The following is a 14,889-nucleotide window of genomic DNA, read 5'->3' on the forward strand; positions in this document are numbered from 1 at the left end:
AAAGGGATTTCACTCCCAGTACAATAGTTGAAATGGAATCACAAGCCCATAAATTTTGGAGTTTCCTTCCTGTAGTCACGCTATTTTATTTTCCTAACCCAGAGACTGAAGGGAATGAACGGTTGTTAGAATAAGGAAGAAAGGATGTGAGAGACGGGAACACTGGAGGAACTGAGGCCTGAGTTGAGTCCCACAGCTAGGGGTTGGGTGGGAAAGGAAGGGCTGAATAGCCAGAGACGTGTCTGAGGGCCGACCTGCTAATGTGCCTTTGTTTATTAAGTTTTTAAAAATAGGCTTTCTCCCCTCCTCCAAAGCTGTTTGACATTTTTTTTTTTAAAGAGATATTCTCTGCATGAGTCCGCATTAGTAATTATAGATTCATTTTTTTTAAGCAACTCCAGAGTATTCCATTATATAACAGTGCCATCTTTTACTTAACCAGCCCTCTAATAATGGGCATTTAGGTTTTTCTATTTTGGTATTAACAAAAAATGAGGGAGCAGATATCACTGTATTAGATCATGTTTGTACATGTGTGAATTTACTTAATAGGACTAATTCCAAAGAGTGGAATTATTGGGACAAAAGGTGTACAGATTCTGAATTTTTATTGATATTGCCAAATTGCCCCTCCATTGAGGTTATAGAGTTTACATCCCTGCCAGCATTGTCTCAGAGTATGTATTTCTCTACACCTGTACCAATAGTGAGTAATAAACCTTCTTTTTATCTTTCCCAGTCTGATTGGTGAACAGCAGTTCCTCACTGTAATTTTTTTTTTAATTATTATTGTTTTTTTAATTGACATATTAGTTTCATGTGTACAGCATAATGATTTGATATTTATATACATTGTGAAGTGATCACTACAGTAAGTCTAGTTAACATCTGTCACCATACATATAGTTAATAAAAAATTTTCTTTTCTTGTGATGAGAACGTTTAAGATTTATTCTCTTAGCAACTTTCAAATATGCAATATAGTATTGCTGTACATTATATCCCCATATTTCATTGTAGTTTTAATTTTCTTATGAGTGAGGTTGAGCATCCTTTCCCATATTTACAAGGCGTTTGTATTTCTTTTTCTGTGACTGATGTGTTTGTAATCATTGTCTATTTTTTACTGGGTTGTGGGTGCTTTTCTTGTTGACATAAAGCACTTTTTTGTACAAGAAGGGAATTAACACATTGTAGTATTTTTCCCTGAGATTTAATGTCTTTTGCCTTTAGTGCCTTTTGCCCTTCTGTAGAAATCTGATTTTTTTTTTTTTGGTAGTTAAATTTTTACTTTTTATGTAGTTTTGCATCACATCTAGAAAGGCTTTCTCAGCTCCAAATTATATTTTTTGAAATCTTTATTTACTTTGGACTTCATTTTGTTCCACTGATCTGTCTGTCAAATCAAGTGCCAATGTTATGCTGCTGTTACTATTATTATTTTTATCGTAACTTTAGATGTTTTACTATTTTATAGTACTAGTCACCCTTCATCACTCTTTTTCATAGTTTTCTTGATTATTTTTGTTTGCTTGTTTTTCTGTGAGAACTTAAAATTAGATTAGAGCTCCTTTCTCCCAATCCTATTTATGCTGTTTTAGGATTACATTATATTTATAGATGAAGTTAGGAAAATTGACAATCTTTATAAAATATTGAGCTTTTCAAGAAAGTTGTATGCCATTTCATTTGCTCAAGTCTTTTATATCCATCTGAATATTAATATTTTTCCATGTAAATCTGTTGTTTCAGAAATTTTAATATATATCGTACACCAATAAATAGTGTGTCAACAGGAAAGAAACAATGGGAAAAGGTCATTTTGTGTTTATACAGAACTGGTGTGTGTGTGCATAGAATGCGTTGGAAATTTTTATTGGTCAAGGTTGAAGCCAAGGAAGGCATTATGGAACAAGGAGCAGTTTCAAGAGGGGCATTTGAAGTGATTGTGGATGGCTCTCATTTGAGGGTAGATGAGAACCAGCTTTTTCATATTTGCAGGTTGAAAGCTCTTAGAAGAAAAAGGCTTAAGGAGGTTATGATCATATTTTGTAAGATTATGAATGGTATGGATAAGTGACTACAGTCTTAAGAATTATGTAAGAAAGTAACTGTGGAATGTACAAAATAGATCTAAGACAAAACTAAGTGCTGAAGTAAATATCAGCTGATACCTGACTTTTTACTCCAAAAGGCAACACAAACTAAGAAAGGTTTAAGAAAAGTTTAGCATAATAAAGGGATAAAGGAATCTGTGGGTATTTGGGGAGTCATCCCCCACCTTTGCAAGGGTTAGCATGGAAGTTACCATGCCCTTCCACAGACTGCCTTCTCTGCCATTATCAGAAACACAAGGCTGAGGATTTGTTCCACTAGAGAGGGAGTTTTTGTTCTTCCTGTGTGATTTATTTTCTCTTTCCTTCACTCTCCCCTAGCTTTTTTGGAAGTGATACCTTTCTAGCACCTTTTAGAGTAGAAGGACTTTGTTTTACTTTGAGTTTTCTTCGGTTCACCTCTTCATAACCATGTTGTATTTCTATTACTTCTCTTTGGTATGTAGTTTATTCTACACTGCTGTGATCTTCCCATTCAGTTATTGTATGATTTCACAGAATAGACCTATCTTCTACTTAGCGTAGACCTCTTTCTTTCACAATTCTCGAATAAAGGATAAAGAGACTTTTAACAAATCAGATACCGGATTCTGTGTTGTTTTAATATGAATGTACTTTCGTTTGAAACTTATTAGTGATTATAGTGGTAGAACATTTATAGTGAAGAAGAACTCAAATTGTTAGACCTATGTATATTTCTAAGTAAATACTTTAAATGATTCATAAAAAGAAGAAGCTTGGTAGTCTGAAGTTGTCACAAAGTACCCCCGTTTGTAATCTAATGAGTCTATTGCCAGCTTGTAAGACACTAACAATTTAAAAAAAACAAAAACAAAAACTAAAAGTAACACTTACCCTTACATCATCGTATACACTTTTATGTTTGTTTTGAGAGGGACTAAAATTTGAATATCAAAAGGAAACCTGAGGATTTTTCTGGGAGCCTGGGTTTTATTGAAGAAAATTACTGTGGCATATGGCATGTGCATCTCCTACTTGTTAACATTCGTTATAGGTCTCATAGAGTACAAAATTTTGCAGTACATAGAAGGCATTATATACTTACTACTACAATTGTGGTAGATTGCTATTTTTTAAAATAACAAAAAATGATTGTTTTCTTTTGTAGCTATGTCTGGTGAGAACAGAGAAAATACACTGTTTTATTCTGAAATTCCCAAAACCATCAACAGAGCAGCAGTCTTAATGCTCTCTTGGAAGCCTCTTTTGGATCTTTTTCAGGTAGGGTTTAACATTGTTATTCCTATGGTTTTGTGTATGTTTTTAGATACTGCGTTTGTTTAGGGACAGAAATTCAGTTGGGGTTTTATATTTGAAGTAGATATGAATCAAGAGGAATTAAAACATTTTTATGTTTTTGCATGTCTGACCCTGAAATTTCGTTTAATTCTCAATATCTGAAACTAGGGATAGTAGATAATACAATTCAGATTTTTTTTTTTTTTGGCCGCCCAGTACGGCACGGCATGTGGGATCTTAGTTCCCTGACCAGGGATCAACCTGTGTCCACTGCAGTGGAAGGGCAGAGTCTTAACCACTGGACCGCCAGGGAAGTCCCCAGATTTTTTTTTGGACTACCTTTCTCCCTGTTTAACCATCTTTCCCTTCTACAAACTTGCTAGTTATGTAGTTCTCACATTTTGGTGGGAGAGTTGTTCACATAAAAGAAGTAATGTATATTTCCAGAAAGCTTTTTATTCAAATCTATAAATTGAATTTGTAGTTCTCATATTTAGTAACAGTACTAATGGAAGGGTTAAATAAAGGTACTAAGTTCAGTTTTTGTTTCTAAATAGCATAATTCAATTTATGTAAAATCAAAGGTTAGGTTTTTTTTTTTTTTTCCTTCAATATTTTGTCTTTAGACAATATGTAAATGGTTCAAAACATCCCAAGAACAAGATGATAGTTTGGGTGTGATTGTTTGCCTTTTTAGTTCTCATTTATTATTTTTACATTGAATATTGAGTAGAATATTTGGACTAAATGAACTAAAATGTGATATCTCTCTTAGGAAGTAAAAAAAAAAAAAAAAAAACTTCCATGACAACTAATCATTTTGACTGCAACTATTTATCAGGGATGTTGTTTCTTACATTGGTTTGTGACTTTTCTTTAAAACAAAAAAATTCCTTATTCTTTTTTTTTTTTTTTTTTTTTTTTTTTTTTTAAAGATTTATTTATTTAATTGATTGATTGGTTGCTATGTTGGGTCTTTGTTTCTGTGCTAGGGCTTTCTCTAGTTGCGGCAAGCAGGGGCTACTCTTCATCGTGGTGCGCGGGCCTCTCAGTATCGCGGCCTCTCTTGTTGCGGAGCACAGGCTCCAGACGTGCAGGCTCAGTAGTTGTGGCTCACGGGCCCGGTTGCTCCGCGGCATGTGGGATCTTCCCAGACCAGGGCTCGAACCCGTGTCCCCTGCATTGGCAGGCAGATTCTCAACCACTGCGCCACCAGGGAAGCCCAAAATTCCTTATTCTAAGAACAGTGTGTTGAACTGAAATAATAGTGGTTTTCTCCTGGAAAACATTGCAAATTAGTGAGTCAGAGTTGTTTTTTTTTTTTAAAGCTTTATTATGGAAAATTTCAAACCATACAAAAGTAGAATCCTATGCAAACTAGTTTTGACAATTATCAAATCTTTGCCATCGGTGTTTCACTGTAGCCTTACCAGTCCTCCCTCACAATCCCTACCCCTACTTCTCAGATTATTATTTTTTTTTTTTTTAGAGAGAGAGTTGGCATTCTTATTTATTTATTTATTTCGTTGTGCCAGGTCTTAGTTGCAGCTCGCCAGCTCCTTAGTTGCAGCACATGGACTCCTTAGTTGTGGCAGGTGGGCTCCTTAGTTGTGGCTCCAGGACTCCTTAATTGCGGCTTGCTGGCTCCTTAGTTGTGGCATGAGAACTCTTAGTTGTGGCATGCATGTGGGATCTAGTTCCCTGGCCAGGGATTGAACCCGGGCCCCCTGCATTAGGAGCGCAGAGTCTTATCCACTGCACCACCGGTGAAGTCCCACATCTCGGATTATTTTTAAAGAGTTCCCAAATATGTCATTTCACTCCTACATAAGTCAGTATGTATCTCTAAAGTATATAGATTCTTTTTAGACATCATCACATCTTAAAAAATCATTGATCATTTCTTCATATAAAATATTCAGATTTCCCTGATTTTTAAATTTCTCTTTTTTTACACTTGATTTGTTAAATCAGAATCTAAGTAAGGTTCATATATTACAATTGATTGATAGGTTTCTTAAGTTTCTCTTACTTTTAATCTATTGCTTTCCTTTCCATCCTTTTTTCCCCCACTGCAGTTTATCTATTGAAGAAAGAGGATCTGTTTTGCTGATTGTATTCCTGTGGTGTTATTTGATATGTTCTTCAGTCTCCTATATTCTCTGTAAATATAAATAGGTAGTCAGATCTCGAAGCTTCATTAGACCCAGGTTTCCTCTTTTTTTCTCCCCCAATAATACTTACAGATCAAAAGAATTGAAAGCAGGGTCTTGAACAAATAATTCTACACCCATATCCATAGCAGCATTATTCACAATAGGCAAAAGGTGGAAGTAACCCAAGTGTCCATGGACAGATGAATAAATAAACAAAATGTGGCATATGTTGGGTTGGCCAAAAAGTTCGTTCAGGTTTTTCCAGAACATCTTTTTTTAAATAAATTTATTTATTTATTTATTTATTTATTATTTATTTATTTTTGGCTGTGTTGGGTCTTCATTGCTGTGCGCAGGCTTTCTCTAGTTGCAGTGAATGGGGGCTACTCTTCGTTGCGGTGCGTGGGCTTCTCATTGCGGTGGCTTCTCTTGTTGCGGAGCATGGGCTCTAGGCGTGTGAGCTTCAGGAGTTGTGGCACGTGGGCTCAGTAGTTGTGGCTTGTGGGCTCTAGAGCGCAGGCTTGGTAGTTGTGGCTCATGGGCTTAGTTGCTCTGTGGCATGTGGGATCTTCCCAGACCAGGGCTCGGACCCATGTCCCCTGCAGTGGCAGGTGGATGCTTAACCACTGTGCCACCAGGGAAGTCCCTCCATAACATCTCATGGAAAAATCTGAACTAACTTTTTGGCCAACCCAATACACGTGATGGAATATTATATGGCCTTAAAAAAGAAGGAAATTGTGACACGTGTTGCAGCATTGTTGAACCATGAAGATATCATGATAAGTAAAATAAGCCAGTCACAAAAGGACAAATACTGTCTGATTCCACTTATATGGGGTGCCTAAAGTAGTCAAATAGACTACTAGAATGGTGGTTGCCAGAGGCTAGGGGAAGGAAAAATGAGGAGTTGCTGTTTAATGAGTTTAATGGGTATAGAGTTTCAGTTTTGCAAAATGGCAGAGTTCTGGAGATGGGTTGCACAGCAGTGAGTATAGTTAACAGTAGTGAATGGTACACTTAAAAATTGTTAAGATAGTAAGTTTTATGTTATATATATTTTACCACAATTAAAAAAATAATATTTCATAGACAATATTGTATGCCTCCATCAAAAGTCATATAGAGCCTTATTTATCTTCTTGTGATGATAGCACCCTTTGATCATTACCTAGATCCATTATAAAACAGTGAAATTTTATCATTCCTTCTTCATTTATTAACTGAAAAACTTCTATAAAGAGAAAACTGCTATTCAACAACTATTCAGTTATTCTGAGTTCTAGATCACAATAGAAAGGCAGGATGTTTCTTTTCCTTTATTTCCCATTTTTCAAATAATCTATGTTCTACAGTCTTATATACGTGATCAGTTAGGGGTTTTGGAGGGTATTTTGTTTTGTATCTTTATAAACTTACAGTGTAAGCCTGTTTGGTATCTTTTGATGCATTAACAGTTATTATTCTTATTGTACAAATGTCTTATTTTTGGCTGTTGGAATCCTTTTCAACTTGACATGTCAAATCCTTTTGACATGACCCTGGTAATAGTTGATAGTGCTCTTGCTTTCTGCTGTGAAGATGTGTCATGATCATCTTTCACATTGCTTATCCCATGCTTAGAATCAGCCATTTCTCTCTAGTTCCTTTAGGGGAAAGTGATGTTAAGAGACCATGATCTGGGTCTCTTAGAGATGCTTATTATTATTGTGTTGTTAATTGTTTCTAGGTCTTTTTATTGGGCAAACTAGGGAATACATACATTGTGTCTGTGTGTGTGTGTGTGTGTGTGTGTGTGTGTGTGTTTGGGTGTGTGTGTTTGAAATGTACAGATCACCATGAAGTCATATCAATTCAGATAAGATATAAGGTCAGACTGATATATCCAGTTAAGATATTACACTACAGGATTTTTCTTTAACCTCATTTATCCTACATATGAATTTTCTTTCTCTGGTGCCAAAGGTCCTGTTTTAAACAACAGTATAATTACTCATTTGCTTTACTCCATACTACACCCAAAACAGTTTTAAAATAACAAATGAATCAGTGCTGATTACTTAACAGTAACTTGGAATTGGTCTTCTTTGTGTGGTCATGCTATCAGTTCTATACAATTAGATTCATTTGCTTCATTGTGTTTTCAAGTGTTAGGAATTCCTTTGTTTTTAATTTAATTTTGGTAGAAAATAGTTATGTGGTTCCAAAGTCAGATCTACAAAACCAGAAGTATTCAGAGAAGCTCTCCGTCTCCTCTACCCTATTTCTCCCCCTCTCCTTCTAGATAATCTTTGTGTTTTTAAATGGCTTATCCTTCTTTTTTAAAAAATATAAGCGACTACATAGATATTCCTATCCCCCATTAGATAAATAGTAACATACAGTATACATTTTCTCCACCTTGCAATTTTCAAATAACAATGTATCCTTCAAATCACTCAGTAAGAATATATAGTCAGTCCTCCATATTCACAGGTTCAGGATCCTTGGATGCAGAGGGCCAGCTGTCCTAAACCATTTTATAGTCTGAGGGACTTGAGCATCCACAGATTTTGGTATCCATGGGGGTGGGGGGTGTCCTAGAACCAATCCCCCACAGATTCAGAGGGACAACTGTATACATAATCTTTATTTCTTTTTACATCTGTGTTGTGTTGTACAGACAAATCATGTTAACCAGTTCCCTCTTGATGGACATTTTAGTTATTTTCAATCTTTGTATTACAGATAGTAGTGCAGTAAAATGGCTTGGGCTTTTTACATGTTTGCCAGTGTATCTTTAAGCTAGATTCTTAGAACTGAAATCACTGGACCAAAATGTATATGGTTTTGTAATTTTGCTAGATATTATCAAATTTTCTTCCATAGGAGCTGTGCCATTTTGAATTTCCATCAGTAAGGTATAAGTGTGCCAGTTTTCCCAGAGACTCTCCAACACAGTATGTGGTCAAACATTTGGATTTTTTGCCAATCTGATAGATAGAAATGGTATCCCAGTGTAGTTTAATTTGCTTTTCTTTTATAGGCAAAGTTGATCATCTTTTATCTCTAACCCATTTTTCTGTGGAGTGATTGGTCTTTTTCTTCATTTTTAGGAGCCTTTTATATACTGGAGATATTAACCCTTTGTCTGTGATATAGTTTCAGATATTTTCCTGAAGTTGTAATTTGTGTTTTTACTTTCTTTATGGTGTGTGCATGTGTGTACACACGCCATGTGGAAGATTTTTTTTTTTTTTTTTTTTTAATTCAGACAGAAAGTCACAAAAATTATACTCATCCTCATCAGTTCACTCAGTCCCATGTAATTAATTTTTTTTTTCATCTTGATCTTTTGTTAGCACTTTTATGAGTTCATCAGTTTTTCATTAGAGTTCTGAAAATGCTTATTCATTCAGTTCAGCAGTAGTCAGTTACCAGAAACCTGTACTTGTCAGAGTCTTTTCCATGAATTTCTTGAAGATGAAACCCTTTTATAGGAACATTTTTGCAAAAGCATCGGAGTACACCCAGAAATGTCTGTAAATGACAAAAGACTTAAAAATGACCACGGTTAAAGATTTGTTGAAAGTTCATAATAATGCAGTTGACAAGAACATTAGTTATTTCTGAGATATACACTTTAAAGTAATAACTAGGATTATTACTTATAACATTATACCAGAACATATAAGATTTTTAGAAATTTCATGTAATGTCTGAAACATTTATATTAACATATTTCCATACAAATAACCCAATGAAAGTTTAGTATTAGTTGTTTTGTTTGTTTGTTTGTTTGTTTATACTGCAGGTTCTTATTAGGCATCAATTTTATACACATCAGTGTATACATGTCAATCCCAATCGCCCAATTCAGCACACCACCATCCCCACCCCACCACAGTTTTCCCCCCTTGGTGTCCATATGTCCATTCTCTACATCTATGTCTCAACCTCTGCCCTGCAAACCGGCTCATCTGTACCATTTTTCTAGGTTCCACATACATGCATTAATATACGATATTTGTTTTTCTCTTTCTGACTTACTTCACTCTGTATGACAGTCTCTAGATCCATCCACTTCTCAACAAATGACTCAATTTCGTTCCTTTTTATGGCTGAGTAATATTCCATTGTATATATGTACCACATCTTCTTTATCCATTCGTCTGTTGATGGGCATTTAGGTTGCTTCCATGACCTGGCTATTGTAAATAGTGCTGCAATGAACATTCGGGTGCATGTGTCTTTTTGAATTACGGTTTTCTCTGGATATATGCCCAGTAGTGGGATTGCTGGGTCATATGGTAATTGTATTTTTAGTTTTTTAAGGAACCTCCATATTGTTCTCCATAGTGGCTGTATCAATTTACATTCCCACCAACAGTGCAAGAGGGTTCCCTTTTCTCCACACCCTCTCCAGCATTTGTTATTTGTAGATTTTCTGATGATGCCCATTCTAACAGGAGTGAGGTGATACCTCATTGTAGTTTTGATTTGCATTTCTCTAATGATTAGTGATGTTGAGCATCTTTTCATGTGCTTCGTGGCCGTCTGTATGTCTTCTTTGGAGAAATGTCTATTTAGGTCTTCTGCCCATTTTTGGATTGGGGTGTTTGTTTCTTTAATATTGAGCTGAATGAGCTGTTTATATATTTTGGAGATTAATCCTTTGTCCGTTGATTCGTTTGCAAATATTTCCTCCCATTCTGAGGGTTGTCTTTTCGTCTTGTTTATGGTTTCCTTTGCTGTGCAAAAGCTTTGAAGTTTCATTAGGTCCCATTTGTTTATTTTTGTTTTTATTTCCATTACTCTAGGAGGTGGATCAAAAAAGATCTTGCTGTGATTTATGTCAAAGAGTGTTCTTCCTATGTTTTCCTCTAAGAGTTTTATAGTGTCCAGTCTTATATTTAGGTCCCTAATCCATTTTGAGTTTATTTTTGTGTATGGTGTTAGGGAGTATTCTAATTTCATTCTTTTACATGTAGCTGTCCAGTTTTCCCAGCACCACTTATTGAAGAGACTGTCTTTTCTCCATTGTATATCTTTGCCTCCTTTGTCATAGATTAGTTGACCATAGGTGCGTGGGTTAATCTCTGGGCTTTCTATCTTGTTCCATTGATCTATGTTTCTGTTTTTGTGCCAGTACCATATTGTCTTGATTACTGTAGCTTTGTAGTATAGTCTGAAGTCAGGGAGTCTGATTCCTCCAGCTCCATTTTTTTGCCTCAAGACTGCTTTGGCTATTCGGGGTCTTTTGTGTCTCCATACAAATTTTAAGATGATTTGTTCTAGCTCCGTAAAAAATGCCATTGGTAATTTGATAGGGATTGCATTGAATCTGTAGATTGCTTTGGGTAGTATACTCATTTTCACAATGTTGATTCTTCCAATCCAAGAACATGGTATATCTCTCCATCTGTTGGTATCATCTTTAATTTCTTTCATCAGTGTCTTATAGTTTTCTGCATACAGGTCTTTTGTCTCCCTAGGTAGGTTTATTCCTAGGTATTTTATTCTTTTTGTTGCAATGGTAAATGGGAGTGTTTCCATAATTTCTCTTTCAGATTTTTCATCATTAGTGTATAGGAATGCAAGAGATTTCTGTGCATTAATTTTGTATCCTGCAACTTTACCATATTCATTAATTAGCTCTAGCAGTTTTCTGGTGGCAGTTTTAGGATTCTCTATGTATAGTATCATGTCATCCGCAAACAGTGACAGTTTTACTTCTTCTTTTCCAATTTGTATTCCTTTTATTTCTTTTTCTTCTCTGATTGCCATGGCTAGGACTTCCAGAACTATGTTGAATAATAGTGGTGAGAGTGGACATCCTTGTCTCGTTCCTGATCTTAGAGGAAATGCTTTCAGTTTTTCACCATTGAGAATGATGTTTGCTGTGGGTTTGTCATATATGGCCTTTATTATGTTGAGGTAGGTTCCCTCTATGCCCACTTTCTGGAGAGTTTTTATCATAAATGGGTGTTGAATTTTGTCAAAAGCTTTTTCTGCATCTATTGAGATGATCATATGGTTTTTATTCTTCAATTTGTTAATATGGTGTATCACATTGATTGATTTGCGTATATTGAAGAATCCTTGCATCCCTGGGATAAATCCCACTTGATCGTGGTGTATGATCCTTTTAATGTGTTGTTGGATTCTGTTTGCCAGTATTTAGTTGAGGATTTTTGCATCTATATTCATCAGTGATATTGGTCTGTAATTTTCTTTTTTTGTAGTGTCTTTGTCTGGTTTTGGTATCAGGGTGATGGTGGCCTCATAGAATGAGTTTGGGAGTGTTCCTTCCTCTGCAATTTTTTGGAAGAGTTTGAGAAGGATAGGTGTTAGCTCTTCTCTAAATGTTTGATAGAATTCACCTGTGAAGCCATCTGGTCCTGGACTTTGGTTTGTTGGAAGATTTTTAATCACAGTTTCAATTTCATTACTTGTGATTGGTCTGTTCATATTTTCTGTTTCTTCCTGGTTCAGTCTTGGAAGGTTATACCTTTCTAAAAATTTGTCCATTTCTTCCAGGTTGTCCATTTTATTGGCATAAAGTTGCTTGTAGTAGTCTCTTAGGATGCTTTGTATTTCTGCGGTGTCTGTTGTAACTTCTCCTTTTTCATTTCTGATTTTATTGATTTGAGTCCTCTCCCTCTTTTTCTTGATGAGTCTGGCTAATGGCTTATCAATTTTGTTTATCTTCTCAAAGAACCAACTTTTAGTTTTATTGATCTTTGCTATTGTTTTCTTTGTTTCTATTTCATTTATTTCTGCTCTCATCTTTATGATTTCTTTCCTTCTGCTAACTTTGGGTTTTGTTTGTTCTTCTTTCTCTAGTTTCTTTAGGTGTAAGGTTAGATTGTTTACTTGAGATTTTTCTTGTTTCTTGAGGTAGGCTTGTATAGCTATAAACTTCCCTCTTAGAACTGCTTTCGCTGCATCCCATAGGTTTTGGGTCGTCGTGTTTTCATTGTCATTTGTCTCTAGGTATTTTTTTATTTCCTCTTTGATTTCTTCAGTGATCTCTTGGTTATTTAGTAACGTATTGTTTAGCCTCCATGTGTTTGTCTTTTTTACGTTTTTTTCCCTGTAATTCATTTCTAATCTCATAGCGTTGTGGTCAGAAAAGATGCTTGATATGATTTCAATTTTCTTAAATTTACTGAGGCTTGATTTGTGACCCAAGACGTGATCTATCCTGGAGAATGTTCCGTGCGCACTTGAGAAGAACGTGTAATCTGCTGTTTTTGGATGGAATGTCCTATATATATCAATTAAATCTATCTGGTCTATTGTGTCATTTAAAGCTTCTGTTTCCTTATTTATTTTCATTTTGGATGATCTGTCCATTGGTGTAAGTGAGGTGTTAAAGTCCCCCACTATGATTGTGTTACTGTCAATTTCCTCTTTTATAGCTGTTAGCAGTTGCCTTATGTATTGAGGTGCTCCTATGTTGGGTGCATATATATTTATAATTGTTATATCTTCTTTTTGGATTGATCCCCTGATCATTATGTAGTGTCCTTCCTTGTCTCTTGTAACATTCTTTATTTTAAAGTCTATTTTATCTGATATGAGTATAGCTACTCCAGCTTTCTTTTGATTTCCATTTGCATGGAATATCTTTTTCCATCCCCTCACTTTCAGTCTGTATGTGTCCCTAGGTCTAAAGTGGGTCTCTTGTAGACAGCATATATATGGGTCTTGTTTTTGTTATCCATTCAGCCAGTCTATGTCTTTTGGTTGGGGCATTTAATCCATTCACATTTAAGGTAATTATCGATATGTATGTTCCTCTGACCATTTTCTTAATTGTTTTGGGTTTGTTTTTGTAGGTCCTTTTCTTCTCTTGTGTTTCCCACTTAGAGAAGTTCCTTTAGCACTTGTTGTAGAGCTGGTTTGGTGGTGCTGAACTCTCTTAGCTTTTGCTTGTCTGTAAAGCTTTTGATTTCTCCATCAAATCTAAATGAGATCCTTGCCGGGTAGAGTAATCTTGGTTGTAGGTTCTTCCCTTTCATCACTTTAAGTATATCATGCCACTCCCTTCTGACTTGCAGAGTTTCTGCTGAGAAATCAGCTGTTAACCTTATGGGAGTTCCCTTGTATGTTATTTGTCGTTTTTCCCTTGCTGCTTTCAATAATTTTTCTTTGTCTTTAATTTTTGCCACTTTGATTACTATGTGTCTCGGCGTGTTTCTCCTTGGGTTTATCCTGTATGGGACTCTCTGCGCTTCCTGGACTTGGGTGGCTATTTCCTTTCCCATGTTAAGGAAGTTTTCGACTATAATCTCTTCAAATATTTTCTCTGGCCCTTTCTCTCTCTCTTCTCCTTCTGGGACCCCTATAATGCGAATGTTGTTGCGTTTAATGTTGTCCCAGAGGTCTCTTAGGCTGTCTTCATTTCTTTTCATTCTTTTTTCTTTAGTCTGTTCCGCAGCAGTGAATTCCACCATTCTGTCTTCCAGGTCACTTATCCGTTCTTCTGCCTCAGTTATTCTGCTATTGATTCCTTCTAGTGTAGTTTTCATTTCAGTTATTGTATTGGTCATCTCTGTTTGTTTGTTCTTTAGTTCTTCTAGGTCTTTGTTAATCATTTCTTGCATCTTCTCAATCTTTGCCTCCATTCTTATTCCGAGGTCCTGGATCATCTTCACTATCATTATTCTGAATTCTTTTTCTGGAAGGTTGCCTATCTCCACTTCATTTAGTTGTTTTTCTGGGGTTTTTTCTTGTTCCTTCATCTGATATGTAGCCCTCTGCCTTTTCATCTTGTCTATCTTTCTGTAACTGTGGGTTTTGGTCCACAGGTTGCAGGATTGTAGTTTTTCTTGATTCTGCTGTCTGTCCTCTGGTGGTTGAGGCTATCTAAGAGGCTTGATGGGAGGCTCTGGTGGTGGGTAGAGCTGACTCGAAGATTTTTGTGTAATAAAATTTATCCATCTTTTTGGTATTGCTTCAAGAATTTGTGTCTTCTGTCATAGGACAGATTTTCTACACCCAAGTTATAAAATAATTTACCCATGTTTTCATCCAGTGCTTTATATGGTTTCTTATATGGTTTCATGTTTTAAAGCTTTACTGAGGTATAATTGGCATATAAAAAGCTGCAAATATTAAAGTGTACAATTTGATGGATTTGGAGGTACATATGATGTACCTGTGAAACCCTTACCTCAGTCATTACCCTCAAAAGTTTCCTTGTACTGGTTTGTATTCTCCCCTACCCACCCATTCAGTGGTACAGGCAACCAATGTACCACTCTTGCACAGTCCTTCATAAGATTTATCTGTAGTATTTCATATTTCTTTATTCTATTGTAAATGGCTTTGTTTTCTAATTTCAATTTCTGGTTGATCATTGCTAGTATTTT

The 14,889-nt window shown here is 35.7% G+C and overlaps 1 protein-coding gene across 1 annotated transcript in view; it reads left to right on the forward strand.

Annotated features, from left to right (window-relative positions):
- DPP8 (dipeptidyl peptidase 8) overlaps window positions 1-14,889 on the forward strand; it is a 65,691-nt gene that overhangs the window by 6,000 nt on the left and 44,802 nt on the right. Inside the window, 1 exon segment of the mRNA XM_036841984.1 lies at window positions 3,244-3,356. Within this exon segment, the coding sequence (XP_036697879.1) occupies window positions 3,244-3,356 (113 nt within the window).

The sequence above is a fragment of the Balaenoptera musculus genome, chromosome 2 (genome assembly GCF_009873245.2).
Source record: "Balaenoptera musculus isolate JJ_BM4_2016_0621 chromosome 2, mBalMus1.pri.v3, whole genome shotgun sequence".
Classification (NCBI taxonomy): Eukaryota; Metazoa; Chordata; class Mammalia; order Artiodactyla; family Balaenopteridae; genus Balaenoptera; species Balaenoptera musculus.